Source organism: Columba livia, chromosome 8, assembly GCF_036013475.1.
Source record: "Columba livia isolate bColLiv1 breed racing homer chromosome 8, bColLiv1.pat.W.v2, whole genome shotgun sequence".
In the NCBI taxonomy this organism is placed as follows: Eukaryota; Metazoa; Chordata; class Aves; order Columbiformes; family Columbidae; genus Columba; species Columba livia.
The window spans coordinates 6,442,282-6,462,114 of record NC_088609.1 but is presented as its reverse complement, the minus strand read 5'-3'; the positions used below and the strand labels follow the sequence as shown (position 1 = coordinate 6,462,114).

General features: G+C 54.2%; 1 protein-coding gene across 1 annotated transcript in view; it reads right to left on the bottom strand.

Annotated features, from left to right (window-relative positions):
* Positions 1 to 12,523, bottom strand: part of PAPPA2 (pappalysin 2) — a 90,804-nt gene extending 78,281 nt beyond the window's left edge. The window contains exons 1-2 of the mRNA XM_021285810.2: positions 11,405 to 12,523; positions 5,294 to 6,356 (exon numbers count right to left, since the gene is read on the bottom strand). Of these exons, the coding sequence (XP_021141485.2) occupies positions 5,294 to 6,356; positions 11,405 to 11,888 (1,547 nt within the window). The 5' untranslated portion in view covers positions 11,889 to 12,523. The remainder of the gene's footprint in view (positions 1 to 5,293; positions 6,357 to 11,404) is intronic.
* Positions 12,524 to 19,833: the final 7,310 nt, after the last annotated feature.

The following is a 19,833-nucleotide window of genomic DNA, read 5'->3' as shown; positions in this document are numbered from 1 at the left end:
CTCTGCTCTCAGACAGTGTCCCCAAGACCTTGTGCTCCTCAGAGACTGTCTCAACCCTGGAGCCCCCACCACTCCCTCCTCTGCCACTCCAGACCTTCTCATGGACCTCTCATCATTTCAAGTTACAGCTCACAGCTACCCTTTCCTCTCCATTACCAGCCCATGTGAGAGAGGTTATAACCTCTTTCTCTCACATCTTTTGGAGAACAAAAGCACCAAAGGATGCCTGAATCATAGCCTCATTTGTGAAAAATTTTGGGAGACACAAGACAGCTCTTTTCCAAGAGCTTGGAAGAGTTGCAGGAGAAAACCAAGAGACCAACACATGCAACTTCTTCTGAGAAAGACAAGATCAAGACACATAAGGAAAGGAACAACCTTCCCAGCAAGAAAGGAACCAGAAAACACAAGAAGGAAGACCAAGTAAACAATATATATATGTCTCAGGGAAAGTGAAGGTAGCATGTGGAGGGCAAGGTGTGCAGATCCTGACCACTATCCAGAGGTGGCACAAATGTAAACCCATTGCAGAGCCCACTAAGTCACACCGACCAAGCACACGGTTCACGCATCTTGCCACCACCCTGAGTCCTTCCTCCTGGAAGCACTCAGAGCTCCTCACTTTTGGCACAATGCACCAGACACTTACTAAGGGGTTGCTACATGCCAAATACTCTCTCCAGTGTACTTTGATTGAGAAGGACAAAAGCAAATTTAGGGTCTTCAGCCCTAAGCCAGGTCTCTGGGTGAGCTGAGTCACCCAGAGATATGCTCTCATGGATGTAACCTCCAAGTCCAATCACAAGCAAGCAGTTTGGTAGACATCCTGCCCTCTGATATAATGGGCTCTACCAAGGACAATCCCTTCTACCTGTGCCAAGTTTTGAAATCAGTAATCAATAGGAAAACCCAGAGAGAGTAGGTTTTCTACAGTGAAAAAGTAAAGGAGTTTATGAGCTCAAGTCCAGCCACTCTCATTAAACTTTAAAGCATCCACCAATAAATCATCAGGCTCCAGCAAAAAAAACTGTTAATTACTGTACCTCCCCAGCCCCAGTGCATCTACTAGAGGAAAAGCGACAATGTCAGCAGCCAGTGAACCCGTCACTGTCACCTTTGAAGCCACTAAAGTGCCCATCTCCTCATCACCACACTTTCAAACCCTGAGACTTGGTTCCATCACTTGAGACTTAGTCCTTTGGGAACCACCAGGCCAATATTGGGACACAGGCCAGTAGAACTCCAAGATGTGCCAGAAGGAGTAAAAATGCAACCAGGGCTCAAGCCCTGAACAGGGGCACCTCCTAAATGTGCTCCTTCATGGGAGCATCAAGCAAGCAGATTGTCTCTTCCACTCCATACCTCACAGGCAGCAAGTTCAACAGCACACAGATAACACATCCCTCCATTTGTCCCTCAAGTGACCAACCACACTAAGCAGCAAGTGAAAGTTTCTACAGACACCTACAATCCTCATTTGAATCTATGCCCTACAACAGTGTTGGTGATCTTAGGTTGTTGTCAAGACCTATAAATTTACAATAACATTACACATACCTTCCCTCTTTCACTGTGAGAAAGATCTGCTGAGGATTCCTGTAGCAAAGGAACACGAAGGGGAAGTGAGCAGCTAATTTGAATGTTATTTTACCCTCTGTTTGGGATTAAGGTGTGGGTGTGTCAGCTACTGCCCCAAAAATGGTATCCTGGCCCCACCTGCTCTCAATTTTGCACCTTTTAGTCCAACCAGCTGAACATCTCCTGACAATGGGCTGCCAAAGTGCCAGAGAATAGCTTGGAGTGATTTGTTCATTTTCCCGGGCTTGTCCACAAGAGACACTCAGTGATGTTAATCTGGATCAGCTTTTGAAGGCACAGCTTAAACAGCAGGAGGCTCCCAAACAGCCTTAACCCAATTAAGCATCCTTCCCTTAGGACAGGAGGCCAGCTAAGCTTTCATTAAAGCCCATCAAGTGTCCTGTTAATCAGGTACACTTCAATGTCACAGCTGTGGCCATCCCAGGGGAGGCCACCAAGAGGCTGGAGAGACCTGGTCATTTTTTCACCTCCTTTTGTCACTTTGGTTATTTCTGCCAGTCTTTTGGGTGGTGAGATGAAAGGCCCAGCAGCTCTGCCCTTATCTGCTTTGCTCTCCAGACTCCTCTCCAGTTTTTCTTTTCACATTAACTGTGTCACACAACAGACTAACTGCCCGAGGGGGACCCTCGCTGAGTGTTAATTGCTGTTAATGAGCTGTTGCTTCTTTCCTTCCAAGAGCACCAATTACAACAGCACTCAAGCACTGTGAGAAGATGCATGTCTGCAGGAAATTAAGGCACGTTTTACACCAGACCCTGGCATTGCAATGGCAGAATCTCTGGCACATGCCTCTTCAGCAGGTATGACTGATGGAGCAGCATCCAGCTCTCCTCCAGCTACAAAGAGCTGCTGTCCACATCGAAGCACCAGGCCCCTGTTGTGCCACCTTTCTGCAGTTTGTCACATATAATTTCATGTTATTTCTGCCATTAGGGCTTCCACCCTCCAAATCCTTCTGTAAATTCCCCCACTGTCCCCCTCATCATCATAGAATCACAGAATAGTTTGGGTTGGAAGGGACCTTCAAAGCTCCCCCAGTGCCACCCCTGCCATAAGGAGGAACATCACCCAGCTCAGGTTGCTCAGAGCCCCGTCCAGCCTGGCCTAGGATGTCTCCAGGGATGGTTCATCCACCACCTCTCTGGCCAACCTGGGCCAGGCTCTCACCACCCTCAGTGTAAAAAAAAATTCTTCCTTATGTCTGGACTGATCATAAATGTTCATTTAAGTATAACACCTTAAGAGCAAATCCAGAGGTACTTGTCCAGCGGGAACTCTCACTGAACGTCCTCCCTGTATTAAGGATGCCTGCTCATGTATTTTGGGATTCACCCACCAGCTTTGGCAGAAAAATACCAACCTGGCCATGTGCTTGGGCAAGCTCAAGCTTGCTTTGGTTTTTCCCAAACCCATGCCACCAATTTCCCGGTGGTTTTCCCACAAACATATCTATTCTCCTCCAGAAGCCAGGGTACCCTCAGCAGGGATGAGCCCAGGTGTCCACCAGCATTTCTGAAGAAGCCAGCAAAAGACAGCTCAGAATTGCTCAGCAGCAGCAGGATTCCACTCATGCCCCCACATTTCCCAAATGCTGGGGACACAGGATTTCGTTTTTCAGAGCTTAAGCTACAAACAATCAATCTTGTCTCCTGTGCAGGCCAATGAGGTCTGCGGAAAGAAAATTGCAAAAGATTTGTTATTTCCCTAGTGTTCCCATTTGCCCATTCCTTTCCCACAGAAGCAAGGTTTTTGTTTTATTTTGTTTTGTTTTATTTCTTTCCCAACTTTCTTAGGAAAATCCTGACAAATGGAAGCCCTGATTCATACCAGCAAAAATTTGGCCTTTTTTAATTTAAGGTGGAGCCCTTCTCGTCTGAGGATTAAAACATTTCTCTAACTGCACACAGAGAGCAAGGACCAAGCTTTTACCCTGCTGAAGCCAAGGCCGAGTGGCCTTGGATGCTCATGGCCACCACGAGCCGAGAGCCGTCCTGCAGGCAGGAGAGGCATCATGCAAGCAGGAGAGCTGCTCATCATCCCCAGGCTAGACATGGGGAAGAAATTTCTTACACTCAGGGTCATGAGACACCAGCCCAGGTTGGCCAGAGAGGTGGTGGATGCCCCATCCCTGGAGACATCCCAGGCCAGGCTGGATGGGGCTCTGAGCAACCTGAGCTGGTGAACATGTTCCTGCTCATAGCAGGGGTGGCACTGAATGAGCTTTGAAGGTCCCTTCCAACCCAAACTATTCTATGATTCTGTGATTCTGTGCTCAGAAAAGCACTGCCCATGCTTGCCCACAGGGATGGGAAACATGGGACAGGCAGGTAGGTACAGGGGATGGTGGCTGTCACCAAAGAGACTTCCAGGGAGAGGAAACCTTCTTCTGGGGCAACAGAGAAAAGAAGCTGGCTTGAGAAAGAAAAGATGTATAGCCCCAGCCTACCTGCTCCCACACCCAGGAAAAAAAAGGAAAAAAGGTAAAGGAGAAGGAAGGAGATCGAAGGAGCAAAGTGTCCCTACGACCTTCCCTTGCAGCTTTTCTCCCCAGATGCTGCCATCGTGATGCACTGCTCTGGTGGTCACCTCTGCCCATCGCCAGGAGCCAGCAGCAGGGAATGAGCAATTTTCTCTGACATCAAGACAAAAACTACTTAAAAAAAAAAAAAAAAAGCCATGACTTTTTTTTCCCTTCCCCGTCTCCGGACAGAAAGCACATTTGGCAGAGCCCTGAGCACTGGAAGCCATCAGCAGTACCGCCAGCACTTCAGAGGCTCTGGGAAGAAAGGCAAGCGTGTGCAAGCCACTGACTATGCCAAGGACACTGTCCCCACTGCCCTGGGGTCCCCCATCACATGGAGGGGCTCCCCCTCTCCATCCCGTCCCAGCTGCTGCCTCCAAAGGGCCCCGGGGAGCACAGAGGTCACCTAATGTTATGCAGGGCATTTTGCACCCTGCGGCACACGTGAAAGGCACACGTCCTCCTCTGTCACTGAGCAGCCACTCCATGCCTTGCCTGAAGAGGGGGATTTGCTCCCAAACCAGCATTTGGCTTTGAGGTGCAGGGTTTGTTCAGCCCCTGCTTGTCCCCAGCCAAGGGCATCTCCCCGTGGGCGTTGCTCCCTGGGGTGAGATTCAGGGAGGCTCATGCACACTGAAACCCATCTTTCCAAATCCTGCCGCTCACACATACAGCATCATCTCCTTCTCCCTACCCCATCACTCAGGCAAAGATATTTTGAAAACAAATGGAGAAATCAGGCTTTTAGACATATCCAGGGAAGGTGAGGAAGGGGTGGCAATCTCCCTGCTATATCCCTTGCAGGGGGGTCAGGGGACACAGCACCCTTTGCATGGGGCTGCTCTGCCCACCCCAGGGTGCCCACAGTCCCACTGGTGTGTCACTGGAGACCAGCAGCTCTGCACTGGGAATACCCCTGAGAGGAGTTCTCCTTCACCCCCTACTCATTTTGGGGTGGAAAAACACTTAATGGCAGGGTGTCACAGAGGGGTGCCAATCCCACACTGTGGGATTTACTTGCCCTCAATGACAAGCACCCCTGTCCCATGGGAAAACACCCCTCTGCCTTCTGCAAGGGATCAGAATCAACATCCAGGTGCAGAGTGGATGTCAGGGACAGGGTGCACCCCATCCCTCGACATGCCACCCCCCCACCATAAACCCCGCACCTACCGCTGGGGTGAGTCGGGGTCAAAGCAGGTCCTGGCCACATCGGTGAACCGTGTGTCACAGCAGTCCCCATCGTCGAAGTCATCCAACATGTTGTTGCACTCCATGTGGCAGATGCCATCGCGGCGCTTCCAGGAGAAGCAGCGGCCGGGACGGCGACAGTCTCCGCCGTCATAGCCGGTCAAGGGGTGGTCGCACTCAGGGTCACAGCGCTCGTTGCCCACCTTGCTGGGCTCGCAGCCCAGGAGGACAGTGCGGTGGCGCAGGGAGGAGTTGCGGACCTCCAGCAAGCTGAGCTGCCAGGAGATGTTGTAGGGCCGGAAAGCTTCGTTCAGTGCCCGGTGTTGACGCCAAACCTGCTCCTGGCTGACTGTCGGCCGCCTGCCGTCGTCCTCCACCAAGTTCACCACGCGGTACCGCACCACCTTCCCGCTGCGCAGTGGCCAGTGCCAGTTGTACTGGGAGACCAGCTCCACATTGTCGCAGGCGGTCTGCCCGCAGGTGGGGGGACCCAGCGGCCGCAGGACAGGGGACGGTGGGGATGGCAGCACCCGCTGCTGGGGGAAGGCACCTTCCCGAAACGGCACCCAGTGCTCCTCCGGTGTGGCGAAGCCAGCGGTCAGAGCCAGCCCTGCCACCCCTCCGGTCACCCCCTCTAGGAAGGTACGCTGGAGATGGGGTTGGGACAGGGCCCTCTGCCACAGGGCCAGCCTGGCCAAGTGTCCCCGGAAAGTGTGCGCGGTCCCCCAGGCATCCCCCCCCAGCAGCAGTGTGCGGCAGGACGACATGAAGGCGCTGTGCAGGGGACCCTCCTGCCCGCCGGTGCGGCCCACCCGTGTCCCGTCCACATAGAGGGACATCCACTGTCCGTCATAGGTGGCAGCCAGGTGGGTCCATGCCTCAGGGCGGTAGCGGTGGTAGCTGGTCACCTCGGTGGCAGCGGCCGCCCGGTCCGTGCGGAGGGAGAAGAAGAAGCGGGCGTCCTTCTTGCCACCCAGCTGCAGGGCACGGATGCCCAGTGCCCAGCCCTTGTCACTGGCCACGTGTGAGCAGTTGTCGAAGACACCTGCAGCGGGGACGGGGATGGGGATGGAGAAGGAGGAGAGCTGGTGAGGACCAGAGAGCATCGTCACTCCACCCTGGAGCATGATCTGGGTCTTCAGCAGTGGGACAGCTTTTAGCAGGACTGCAAGGGAGCTCCTGTTGCTGCTACCACTGCCATGGGTAAATCATTGAACAGTCTGAGTGGGAAGTGACCTTCAAAGCTCCCCCAGTGCCACCCCTGCCATGAGCAATGAGATCTTCACCAGCTCAGGTTGCTCAGAGCCCTGTGCAGCCTCGCCTGGGATGTCTCCAGGGATGGGGCATCCACCACCTCTCTGGGCAACCTGGGCCAGTGTTTTAACAGCCTCAAAGGAAGGCTGGGCAATGGGTGCAAAAACAGGGGACACCCCAGACCCCGTCCAAAACCATTTGGATGAGCAGGTGGCATAGCCAGCAGGGATGGCGGAGGGATGGAGAGGAGAGGAGAGGAAGAGTGCAGACAGGAGGCAAAGCCAAAGAGCAAGGAGTTTCTGACCTGCTCTCCATAGGAGCCCTCCTGTGGGATGAGATTAGTGGCCAAGCTTTTTATCTGCAGGCCAAAGCTTTTAAGAATTAGAGCACAGCAACGCAAAGCAAAACAGCCTTCTCTGGGGACTCCTTCCCCAACAGCTCACAGGCAGATTTACAGCTCTCCTTTATGCTCCAGTTTTCCTCCCAGTCATGCATCCAGTGCGGGCAGATGAGGGTCAAAGAGGGGGATGCACTGTCTGCAGCCAGGCGGGTACAGTCCTCAGCCCCTGAAGCTTTCCCGAGCATAAATCCATCCCCAGGAATAGCTTTAGGCTCAGCCTTGTATGCCTGAGCACGTTGCAGACCTGTGCTTTAGGCTGAGGAAGACCTGGAGCTTTGCCAGCTTTCCCCGAAACTCAGGCTGCTGAGTGCCCGTGGTGCTCGCAGGTGCTGAATGCCCTCGGGAATCCATGGCCACAAGGCACTTAAATATTGGCAAGGGCAAAGGGACCCACATGCTGCTTGAAAAAAATGTTTCTGGAGTCCTAAGTCACCACAGCTGGGATGTTCATGGGGTCATGAGCTGAGGTGAGCATCTTCTAGGAGCTCCTGCTCTCCCACTCCTCATCCCAAAAAATTTCTTCCATATGCAATGGTGCCATGATGCTCCCAAAACCTGTTGCCATGCCCAGAGGCCTTTTTTATGCTCCTGCTGTGATATTTCTTATGCCACAGAGTGCTTTTCCCTACTGCACAGGTTCTCCTGTCCCTCACCATGCTGCTTCCATCACATGCACCACCTGCCAATCTCCATTGCGTCACAGCACCACAGGCCGAAACAAATCACTGCTGCCCTGTCCTGCTGCCTCACCTGTCCCTGAGGATGCTCAGCATGATGCTTTGGGGAAACTCTACCTGCCACCAGGATTTCAAAGAGGTAGAGAAGGATAGGAGCAGGAGTTCCAGGAGGAGCAGGACCTCTTGGCTTTCATCCAGGGGATGTGACTGAAACTAGGTTACCATGACCCCATGTCTTCACTGTCAGCCCTCATAAATGTGGCCGGCAAAGCTCACTGCCCCGCTGCACGCCAGGAAGCAGCACCCCTCCCTCTATCCATCCCTGTCACTGAGGGCGAGATGGGTGGTGGCCTCTTGGCTGTCCCACAATCGTACCCAGCCCGGGCGTGGATCCCTGCCACCGCTCACTACAAAGCCTCCGTGGGTGGATGGGCTTCGGCCAACTCTTGTTTTCTGGTGGATTGTGAAAGGGAAGCAGAAAGAGCAGGGGAAGCTGAGATGGGGAGAAGCCAAAAAGCAGGAGGCAGGCAAAGGAGCCTTGCAGGGATGAGAAGGCAAAGCTGGAGAGTGCTTTTGGGCTGGGTGCTGGCTGAAAGGTGCTTAGACCTGCATGCTCAAAAGCCATCTTCTAGTATTTGGTCCTTGCTGGGGCTGAGGAAACAAGGCTTGATACCTCATCTCTTAGGAAAATTTATGCATTTCACGTTGAAATGATATAGAGTGCCCTAAATTTGATTAAACACTAAGGAAAAAAATGGGGTAAACAGTGTCGGGGGTGGAACAGCATTCTAGGGTGAGTGTGAGCGAGCATCCTCACAAACCCATCTTGAGGCCAAGCCCAGCCTGGAAGTGCCTGACAAGTTCAAAACTGTCCAAAAGAACCTTATGTGAGCCTAAAACCAGGTCTGGAGGCTTCCCCAAAGGGATGCAAGTAAGGCCAAGATCAGCTCTGCAACCGTACACCAGTGAAGCAGAGATGTCCAGCACCAGGTCCTAACATCTCACAAGCATCTCCACCAGAAACCGCCAGTGGACCAGTTTCAAGAGCCTAAAATTTGCTAAAGAACTTGGTATTTTGTCATGGGGCAAACCAACCAGGAATGGAAAGAGCCGTTTGTAGAGGAGGCGCAAGGTGATCTCCTCAGCACCTGTAAGAGCAACTCTGCCTCTGCTCTGCCAGGTGAGAAAGGGGAGCTCTAACCTGGTTTGTGATGTTCGTATGTACTTAGGGTGATAATTTTGGGGTTTAAAACAAGAGTTCTTTGCAACGGTAGAAAAAATGAAGAGGAGGTTGTCTGCCAGGAACAGTGTCTGATGGAGAAAAAGCCTCCAAAGAGATGAAGTGCACCACTGTGTAAAGACCATACTCAAAGCAGCAACTTCTCCCATGGCAGCCAGGAGCTTTGCAGCTCAAGGAATAGTTCAGCCACACTTTGAGACTCAGATACCAGGGGAAATTAACAGCTAAAGCTCTGCAGGGTCTGACAGGCCAAGAGCACAACAGCCAGCCTGAGAGGGTGGTCACCCCTCAGGGCTTGTGCTGGTGAGCATCTTGGGGACCTGAGGAGGGCACCTGGACTTAGACACAGCAGAAGTCTGGGACTGCTTGGTGAGGGATCTTCTGACCCAACAAAACCATCTTTGATCTCAGCAAAAACAAACCTCAGCCTGGCACCAGGGGAAACCCCCTTGGGGTTTACCAGAAGCAGATCAAGTGTGGATGGATGGATGACAAAAGGAGGAAAAAGAAATTACATCACATGAAAGGACTATCATCTGCTGCCCAAAATGAGGAGGACATGGAAGAGGGACCACTCTCCTTCTCTGGTGGCAGCTGTGACAGGGTGCTGGGTTTATAACCCAGCAGAAATCCCCCCATGCAAGAGGGGCTAAGAGGGATGAACAGCCCCACCAGGGTGGTCCTAAAGGCAAAATGTGACATCTACGGGAACAAAGCCTCAATTCCTGAGCCTTCAGTACAGGCAGCAGCCACATCAACCAACAGGACAGCTTGCTTTGCCCAGACAAAGCTGCTCACCCTGTCCTTATTTCCCAAGCAATGACTCTAGGAGATACTCGGCTCTGCGCTGCTTTCCTCCTGCCTTCCCTCATGCACAGACACCTGGAACATCTCCAGCTCCTCCACAGCTTTGGACCACCTCAGTGCTGGGTCCGCTCTCCACCAACAGAGCAGGAGCAGCAAGTTGGAGGCAGATTCAGCACTTACTGAAGGGCTGGCAGCCACCTGCATCACCTGCTTGAGTGAAATGCTCAGCGACACTGGCCTGTCCCTCCTTTGCCACCTGCGCCCGGGCCCCGCGGCCTCAGCTGCAGGGAGAGGGTGAGAAATGGCCAGTGACTCAGGCAGCCGGAGGTGCCTGGGGCTGACTCAAACCCTGGAGCACGGAGGCTGGGGGATGTCACCCGGGTGACTGTCAGTGCTCACAGGCAGCTCTCTCAGTGCTAATAACCATCCCACCCTCCACAAGGAAGTTAATAAAAAAAAATAATTTAAAAAAGACAAAACACTGGAAAAAGCAAACCCCAGCACCTGCAGGCCAGACCTCCAGATGCAAACAGCTCTGCTGCGATGCAACAGCTGGGAAGTACGTTCCAGGCATCCCGAGCTGCTGGACCCCAGTGGGAAGGCAGACAGCGAGGCAAACACTAGGTACACAGCTTCTTTCCCCCTCTGCCACCCAGCTTCTAGCCTGCCCCTCCTCCCTCTTCCACAGCAAAGGTCCAGTTGTTGCCCCAATAAGCCACGGAGATAAACTAATGAAAGGAGCCAGGCAATGTGTGAAGCAAAGTGGCGGCTCAATGCAAGGATTGCAAGTGGAGGGAAAGTCAGGATAGAGGGAGAGTTTCCCAAATGAGCCGGTTGGTCAGGATGGCACAGAAACACAGCAGCCCCCGTACTGTTCTGAGAGGGACCCAGGCATCCCATGGAAGCAAGACATCTTGGTGCTGCCACCCATTCCCAGCCCCGCTCAGCATCACTGCACTGCCCTGCTGTGCTTTAACCCTGCCACAAACACCCATCTTGGCACAGCCACATGAAGGTGACATCTGCCCCGCTTCGTGCCCATCCACTCTGTCTCCTAAGGCTCCCCATCACCTGCCTGTTTCTTAGCTTGGTGAGGTGAAGGGGTAACTCCCGATAGAAAAACCTTCTGGGGCCTCCGTCTGCCCCGGAGGCCGCTCTGCAGAGCCCTCGGGTCCAGGTGCCCGGGGTTTGTCGGGGGGAAGATGATGCCGGGGCCGGGGCAGGGGCCGTGCGTGCGGCGCGGCTGCCACCGTGCGGCCGCCCGGCCCGGGGACCCGTCGGGACCGGCCAGGGCGGGTGGGAAGCGCAGGGACCCGCGGCCGCTTCGCCCGGTGGGGAGCCCCAGAAAGCCCCCGACGTGCCCGCGGCCACCGGGAAGGAGGAATGGGGTTCGGGTCGGGCGGAGCGTGTCCCCCAAAGGCACTTTACAGCTCCTGGCGGAAGGAGAGGGAGAAACTAAATAGGAGCCGGAGGGGCCGGGTTGGAAGGACGGGGCGGGGGGGAGGGAAGAGAGAAAAGGGGATGTTTTAGGGTTTGGTATCAAGGGAAGGAGGAATATTTCACGCCTGGGGTGCTGAGGACACGGGTGGGGACGCGTGGTGTCACCTGCCACAGCGCAGAAGGCAAGGCGAGCCCCTCCACGGGGGTTTGGGGCGCGGGGGGAAAAGTTGGGTCCCCATCCCTCCCTGCCTGCCCGCCGGCGGGACGGAGTTTACCTGCGATGATTGCCGGGTTGCTCTGTCCGCCCTCCGCCTTCACCCACACCTCCAGTGTGAACTCCTCCCGCGGGGTGGCCGGCAGCGCCTCCGGCCGCGCCGCCAGCTGCTCCCGGCCGCCGGAGAAGTACAGGGCGGGCAGCGACCGCTCCCGGTGGGGGCTCGGCACCTGCGGCTCCCGGCCCCTCAGCTTTTCCCTCCGCACCTGGCTCTCCGCCTCGCCCCACGGCTCCTCTTCACCTCCCCCGACTCCCCGCGCTCTCCGGCCCCGCGGCCGCCCGGACCCCGGCGGGGTTGCAGCGCCGAGCACCCCGGGACCTTGCGGGTACAGCCCGTAGAGGTGATGCGCGGGGGCGGCACGGCGGGTCGGCCCCTCCATCCCGCAAGCGGAGAGTCGCGGGGATTCGGGGGGCCGGCGGTCCCCGCGGGCCAGGCTGAGCAGCGCCAGTAGCAGCGCGGCCAGGGCGGCCCCGCCGAGCAGCATCCTCCTTGGGGACGAAAGGGACCGGGGGGGGGTGGCCCCGGGGAATAGGGGCGCTCAGGGGGGCGGCGGGCAGCAGCACTGGGGCATCCTCCCCCGGCCCCCGCCGCAGCCGCTGCCCCCAACTTTTCCCCGGCACCGCTCTCCTCCTTTCTGCTCCTGAGGGAGGAGGAGGAAGAGGAGGAGGAGGAGAAGGAGGGTGAGAGCACCGCGGTGGGGACCCCCCTTTCTGCCTGCAGCCGGGGTTCCCGGGGCACGGCGGCCACTCCGCGGCTTCTATGCGCTGCCCGGCTCTGCCTGCGGGAGCGGGGGATGCGTTAGACGCCCTTATCTAGAAAACCCCGGGGCGCTCCGCTCCCCCCCGCCAAGGAGGGGTGTGGAGGGGGGGGCTGCTTTATTTAAAGATGATTATGTCCAATCTAATAAACCCCGAGCGGTGCATCGCCCTCCTTTCCCTCCGCCCTCCCGGGCTCTGCCCAGGATGCTGGCGGGGAGGGATGCGGAGGGGACTCAACGACCGAAGGGCGTTGGGTCCCCTTCGCATCTCCTCCCGCGCCCGGGGATTTGGGGCAGCACCTGCCCTGTCCTGGGCTTCTCTTGGCTTGACCCATCAGCCTTCCCACAGCCCCGCTCGCTGCCTCTCTCCTTCCCCGGCTCGGCAATCCGGCTCTTGGTTTCTTTTTTCTTTATTTTTTTTCTTTCTAAATTGAAACGTGCCCATGTTTTTTCTTGTTGGAGCTCAGGGTGTGATATCTGCCTGCCCACCTCACCTCCATCCTCTATCTCCATCACCTGGGGTTGAGAAAGAAGGCAAAAGGAGAGGACACCCCCCCCCCAGCCCTCCCCTGGCAAGGGGAAAGGTGCTCTTGGGCTCAGCATGGGCAAAGAGACCCAGGGTCCCCCCTGAGCCAGAGATTTTGCTGCTTTTTCTCTCTCTTTCTTTTTTTTCCTTCCCCAAACAATGATCTCCTCTGTTTGACACGTGCAGAAAGGTGGGCTGGAGACACCTTATCTGGGTGAGAAGAAAAAAGCCAAATCCAAAAGCCAAAAAAAACCCCAAAACAAACCCATAGATGCACCGAGGGAGCAGACACTGGTGGGAGAAGTGTCTCACTCATCGCCCTGCTGGAGGGTACAGCACCGGCGCTGCCAGGGGGGAGCTGCTCAAACACAAAACAAGCCCCCAAAGATTCCTCTTGGTTCCCAAAACACCATCGCACCAGCACGTGGCGCGGGAGACTAAGAAAACTTCAGTAAGAAGATTCAGCAAGAAGAGATTTTTTCTTCCTTTCTTTTCATTATTATTATTTTATATATATATAATATTTTTTTACTCTCAAACACTATCTGTGGCGGTCAGTCTGAAGCAGGGTTGCCAGGGAAAGCTGAGAGGCCCCTTCCAGGGTACAGGCTTTCAAACCAGCGAGGCAGGAGGGAAGGGATTTAAGAACAAACAGCAGGAGCTGGCTGCGTGGGGCTGGGGTTGGTTTGTTGGGTTTTTTTGCCTTCCCATGGTGGGAGTGTGGTGGGAGGAGGTGACGGGGGGCTGATGCTTTAGTGGGGGGATAGAAAAAAAGTACCAGTGCTGGAAAAACTTGAGGGCTAGGAGGGGGGTGAGCACTGTGCTTCACCAACTCCCTGGGAAGGGGGAAGGTAGGTGTAAGGTAAGGGCATGGGCATGGGCTGGAGGTTCTGGAGAGAAAGTGAGGACACGCAGAGGGCAAACAAGGCCAGGCAGAGCAGCGATGGCTCATACAAAGGAGCTCGAGCAGCTCTTGAGGACCTTTGGGGTGTGAACGACATCCAAGCACAACAAAAACACCCATCTCTCACGGGGAGGAGGCGAGAAGAGGTTTGCAGCTCTCCTGCTCGCACCCCACAAAGTGGTGCCCGTTCATCAGCAGTGGGGACATGGAGACAACCCAGCTCAGCACTTGGCACTGGGGAGGTGACCCAGCAAGAGTGTTGTCCTGGGGCCAACGCCAGCAAAAGTTGCTTGTAATGCGTATTCATTCAGGAATGAACCGAGCTCCTGATAGCCCTGTCTACCAGGGTCTGATAAGAGACGATCCCACGGGATGGCTTGTTTTGAATGGTGGTAACCTTATTAAGCAGTTATCAATCATCTTTCTGCAAAACATCCTGTCCTATCTGGTCATCAGACCAGGTACTCCAAGGAAGCAAGACCATGAGACCCTCAGTAGCATCTGCTGCTTTCTGAGGGGTTCGGCAACGCTGCCTCCTCAGGGACAGCCTGGCTGGGACAAATCCAGCATCAGAGCAATAAAATCCTCCAAAAATGCACCCAAGCGATGCCTCTATATATAGGCTCTGGCCTGGGTTAAGCCGCTTGCTTGACAAAATGACACCCGCAAACAAATAGCTCCGCTGGCTGTTGGGCTGGTGTGGAGCAGGAGCTGCAAAGGAGGAGTGAAAGCCCACCAAGGAGATCCCTTTTTGTGGGGGTAAGATGGGTGAGAGCAGAAGAAGCCCCCCCCCATCATGCCAAGCCCCTGGCTCCCTCTGTCCTGCCTGCCTGAGCCCGAGCCTGTCCAGATTTAAGGAATCACTGGAGCAGGCAGGCAAGGGCATGAATCATTCCTGGTGCTGGCTCCAGCGCAACCTGCGTCCACACGCAGGCAGGTTCCCCTTGCAGCTTGGCTGCCAAGGTGGGGCCTGGAAGAGGCTGGTGAGGATGAGGAGGGCAAGACCACGGGGGCACCTCACCGGGTTGGGTCAGCATCTGGGCATCAGAGATGCTGGGATGCTGTTCCCATGCCAGCACCACTGCCAGCTACAGAGTAAATCCCTGTAATTTGGGTAGTTTACACATATATATTTTTTCCCTTAAAAAAAAAAAAGGCACAATTAGCTTGGCCAATGTGATGATTTTGCTGCTTGTAAAGTGAAGACTGGCCCTGGGGATAAGCCAAGGGACTCCAAGATGTCGGAGTGGTGGCAATGTGCCCTTGTCACGTTTTCTGTCTCTCGAGGAAGTCAGGTGGCATCTGTTAGAGGTCCCAGCTCAGAGCCAGGCTGCCTTGGCCAAGGAATGCAACGGCTGGGCATCTTCCAGGGATCCTTGCATGCAGCATCTGGCTGGAGATGCTCATCCCAGGCAGGATCCAGCTGCAGTTCAGATTTGCTCAGGAGTAAGAGAAAGGATGCTGGATGGTGGGAATCAAAACAAGATGCCGAGCCATGGCTGTGGGGTGACCTCAACGGAGAAGCGGGGTCCCCTGTGTGGGGGAAGGCAGAAAGCAGTTCTTCAGCTGGGGTAGAGGCTGAGCCCTGCTTTTCCCCACGCCTGTCAAAAGCCATCAAGAAATGCCTTCCTCTGCCGCAACTCCTCTTCAGAAAACCACTGGTGATCTTGACATGGGGAATAAAAGCTCCAGGAGAATCCAGCTTTTTTTTTTTTGTTCATGGCCAGGCAGGCAAATCTTGCAAGCCTGAGACAGCAAGCCTCAGAAATCAAAGCCGCGAGCGACAGCGGCCCTGCTCAGGGCACAGCCCCAGCTCTCCCTCCCGAGTCTGCCTGCTTTTCCCAAGCAGATTAGGAGCCTGTTCAAAAGTGCAGGACCCCCGGAGGTCAGAGATGCTGGCCTCCCACACCAGTGGTTTGCTTGGGAACTCACTGAGTTTCCTGCTCCTGGTGGGTCTGGAGATAAGCCCTGGTGTGTGGTTGTCACCAGTGCCAGCACTGGCAGGAGTCTGCACACCTTAAAATCCAGCAGTGGAACCTCCAGAGCCCCATCTGTCGTGTGTTTGTGCCCCGAAGTTGGGCACATTTTGTAAGGGACAAGAGACAACTAGGGAGCCCTCCCTCAGGTATTTTCACCTGGATTCTCCAAGGTCTGACAGGAAGGCTGGGTCACTCCAGCCCCTCCACCCCACGACACCTAGTAGGCATTCCCTGTGCTGTTTGGCCCTGTGAATTTGGTGACAATGCTTTCTCCAAGCCCCTCTGCTGAATCCAGCTATACCCACCACAAGAATCCAACGAGCCAACCTCAACTGCTTTGGCAGCAGAGTCAAGGAATGAACACAGCGAAGAGCAACCAGCCAAAGATATGTCTGTTCCATCCTCCTCACACCTCCCATCTGCCTCCCCACCTTTGCTCGGAGCCACACAGCCTGCAGAGATCCAGCCCCAATGCAGCCCCACTGAGGCAGGGATGGCGAGAGCACATGGAGGAAGCCAAAGAGCTGAGCACTCATCAGTGCATCAACTACAGCTCTTTGGAGGTGGTTTGGTGCATCATCATCAGGTGCAGCTATTTTGGAGCAACCCTGGGTGTCACACTGAGCCCCGAGCTGCAGAAGAGCTGTGCTTTGCAGGGCTCTTGCAAACCTCCAGTAAAAACCATTTACTTCCATTTGGGAGGTGAGGATGATACAGAAGCTCAGCAGGATGCTCACATCTCTACATCAGGAAGACGTTGCCTATACAGTAGTCTCCAGGGGTCTTTCTGCAAGCCCGAGTTTTGCACTTCAGCAAGAACTTGCAGGTGCTAAATTAAGACCATCTAGAGAACAGAGCATGACCTTTGCCAGATGGGGTGTCTCAGATATTGAAAATTATTCCAACCACTCACAAAAAGCAGGGAGTTATCTACTTTTACATAATGTAACTCTTCCAGCAGCCATGGAGGAAAAGCATACATGAAAAAAGAAGAGGGAGAAAGGGAATCAGCCTTTCCCTTCCATTCTGCCACTGTCATTGGGGAGTTTCAGCCCCATTAAGTCTGGATTCTTCAAGTGCATCTCCATATACCAGCTGGGTGAGCAGCATCTGCCAAAGAGAAGAGTGGCACGATGCCACACGGCTCCATTGCCAGCGGCAGGGTCAGGATCCTGGAGGAAGACGTGAGCTCTGCAGACACCTGCAGAAGGAACATATTGGTACAAACACAGCAGGGACTGGCTCAGGCTTCCAAAATCCCAGCCCAGCAGAGCCAAGGGCTGCCGGCAGGAGAGTACCATGCTCACGGCAGCTCCAGTAGTAAGTCCCAGTGAAATAATTACATGACCTTGCCACCTTTTCACCATCCCACACCAACATCTGCTCGGATGCTCTACTCACACAATAGCATCTCTTCTTTGGTTGAGCATGACTTTCCTTGCAGGAGTAATTGGCGTAATTACTTGTACAAACATGCCTCGCCATCTCCAGATAGCCTTTGCTCTGCCTCTTGCATTTATATACACTTTCACATGTTATCCGGGCAGAAAAGCCCTTTGCCTGAGCTAGTCGATAAGACACAGAGCAAATATTTAATCCGGCACAGGTATCTGAAGGACAAGAGGAGGGGAAAAATGGCTCATGCCACCCTGGCACAGCAGCTTTGCAAAGCTCAGCAGCTCCTCAAACTCCCATTTTAGCATATCTCCATCTGACCCCAGCCAGGGAACAGCTGCTGTAAGAGGAAATGGAGGAAAAATGAGGAGAAAATGAGCATGCTGGCTGAGGTAGAGATGAAGGGGCCATATCTCTGAGCTTTGCCCTCAAGGTAAAGCAGGATTTTTTGGCACTGAACGGCACCGTGAATTAGAGGTGTCTCCTGACTGCTGGTCCAAAACACACTGTCACTGTGACATTCTCTACTTTGCTCCCGGGCCAGTGAGGAGAACCTGCTCTGTAATTTGGCAGCAAGCAATAAAAAGAAGCGTGAAAGAGTCAGACTCAGCTCTTAAAAGCTGGCCAGCAGGGTTTTAAGTGTTTGGGTTTTGGACAAGATCACCACAATAAGGAAACACCTCTGCCCTCCCCACTCATTTTCAGAAGAGACAAATAAAAATAGACTTGCTGGGAGAGCCATAGGCAGGGTGGCGAGGTGGGGGAAGCTGTGTGTCAGCTGCAGAGGCAGTTCCCAGCCTCCAGGTCACATCTGTGCCAGCAGCCTGTGCCACCCAATTTGTTCATGTCCCACCTTGGGGTAGCTCGAAGTCCTGGTGAGAAGATGGAAGAAAGGATGAGCACACACTCATGTTCTTCTCAAGCAAGAGGGATGGTTTTAAACTAAAGGAGAGGAAATTCAGGCCAGACGCAAGGAAGGCATTTTTTATACACTGAGGGTGGTGAGAGCCTGGCCCAGGTTGGCCAGAGATGTGGTGGATGCCCCATCCCTGGAGACATCCCAGGCCAGGCTGGATGGGGCTCTGAGCAACCTGAGCTGGTGAAGATGTCCCTGCTCATGGCAGTTGTGGCTCTGGATGAGCTTTGAAGGTCCCTTCCGACCCAAACCGTTGTAAGATTCTAAAAGGCCACTGTGGCGAAACACCACAGCAATCTTGCCCCAACGCGAGGGGAATCCTTGGGCGCCTACGTCTGAAGCGGGCAGCAGTCCAGGCACATTGCACACAGCCATGCGTGCTGGTGCAGTGGGGACCCCGGCACCCACCCAACACACTGCAGTTCTTGGTCTCCCCCCAGTGACCAGACCACATATAACAAAGCAGCAGATCTGGCTGATGATGCACAGGAGGTTTCCAGCCTCATGAGCAGAGCTCCTGGCTCCCTGTATCATTACCAGGTAATTATACTAACAATTATTTCTCTGAATCCTGCCAGGGAATGAAGCCCTCTTACTGGGGCGGTGCCTTGCTTTTGCATTTTTGGAAGCAAGATCCTATTTCCCTCCATACACGAGCACTTGAAATGTATATATTCATTCATTAAGGAGCACCGACACCACTGTGGCAAATGACCTGTCAACAGATTTACAGCAGGAACTAAGTCACTGCCTCCAAGCCTGTGCTCTTAATGTAATTAAAGTCCTCTGTTTGGAATTCATTGCTAATTAATATTCATGCTCTGTTCCCCATCTGCCATTCCCATGTTGCTGGTTCCTTCTGAGATTGATCAGAGGGTTATTAAGGCAATGAACAGACTTAGAAGGAGGGGGGCGGCTGGTGGGATGGGTTGAATCAGCTTTTGGTAAGGGAGCAGAATTGTATCTAGGACCCCGGCTGCTCTGGGAGGGGATGGTTAGAGCATCATCCTGGCTTGCTCCATTGCTGAAAGGAAAATAAAGGGCTGTTGGGAGTCATGGATCAAGAGATAGACACCATTGGTTGGCTCACGGGGTTTCTCAGGGCTTGTTTCTCCTCTCCAGTCCACAGCTGCCGTGGCATTTCCACGTGCCTGCAGCACAGATCCTGACAAGATCAGATACGCATGGGAATATCCACAGCTCCTGTTTGAGCAATGTTTTCTGGTGAAACCAGGCACACATGGACCTCCACTTTGAGTGAGAAATGTGTCCCTATGTTATGGACTGGGAGCCCAGCGGATGCCACCCCGCTGAGCCGTGAACAAACTCAATGCTCTGTTGCATGAAGACGCCAGGCTGGAGATGTCCCCACAATGCTGACTATGTACCAGCCCATGTCCAGATGCTGGACATGCTGGAGCTGAGCATCCTTTGAAACTAGGGGTACTGCATATACTGTGAAGCCTCTTGAAGACCCTTCCTGCTCTCAGGTACAACCCAGGAGAATGGGTGGTCTGTGGCTGGTGCAGACAGGTTGGCAGAGAAAGGCAGATCTTAAAGCCATCATCCTTTGACAGGAGGACACGGCTCCTCTCCCTGTCCTGGGCACCACTTCCTCCCCAGGAAACGGGCCTATGAGAAAGATGGAAACAGGTGTTTTCACAGGGCCTGTTGTGATAGGACAAGAGATTATGGTTTTAAACTAAAGGAAGAGCGATTCAGGCCAGACATGAGGAAGAAATTTTTTACACTGAGGGTGGTGAAACACTGGCCCAGGTTGCCCAGAGAGGTGGTGGATGCCTCATCCCTGGAGACATCCCAGACCAGGCTGGACGGGGCTCTGAGCAACCTGAGCTGGGTGAAGATGATCCTGCTCATGTCAGGGGTTGGCCTAGATGAGCTTTGAAGGTCCCTTCCCACCCAAACTGTTCTATGATTCTATGAAAGGTGGC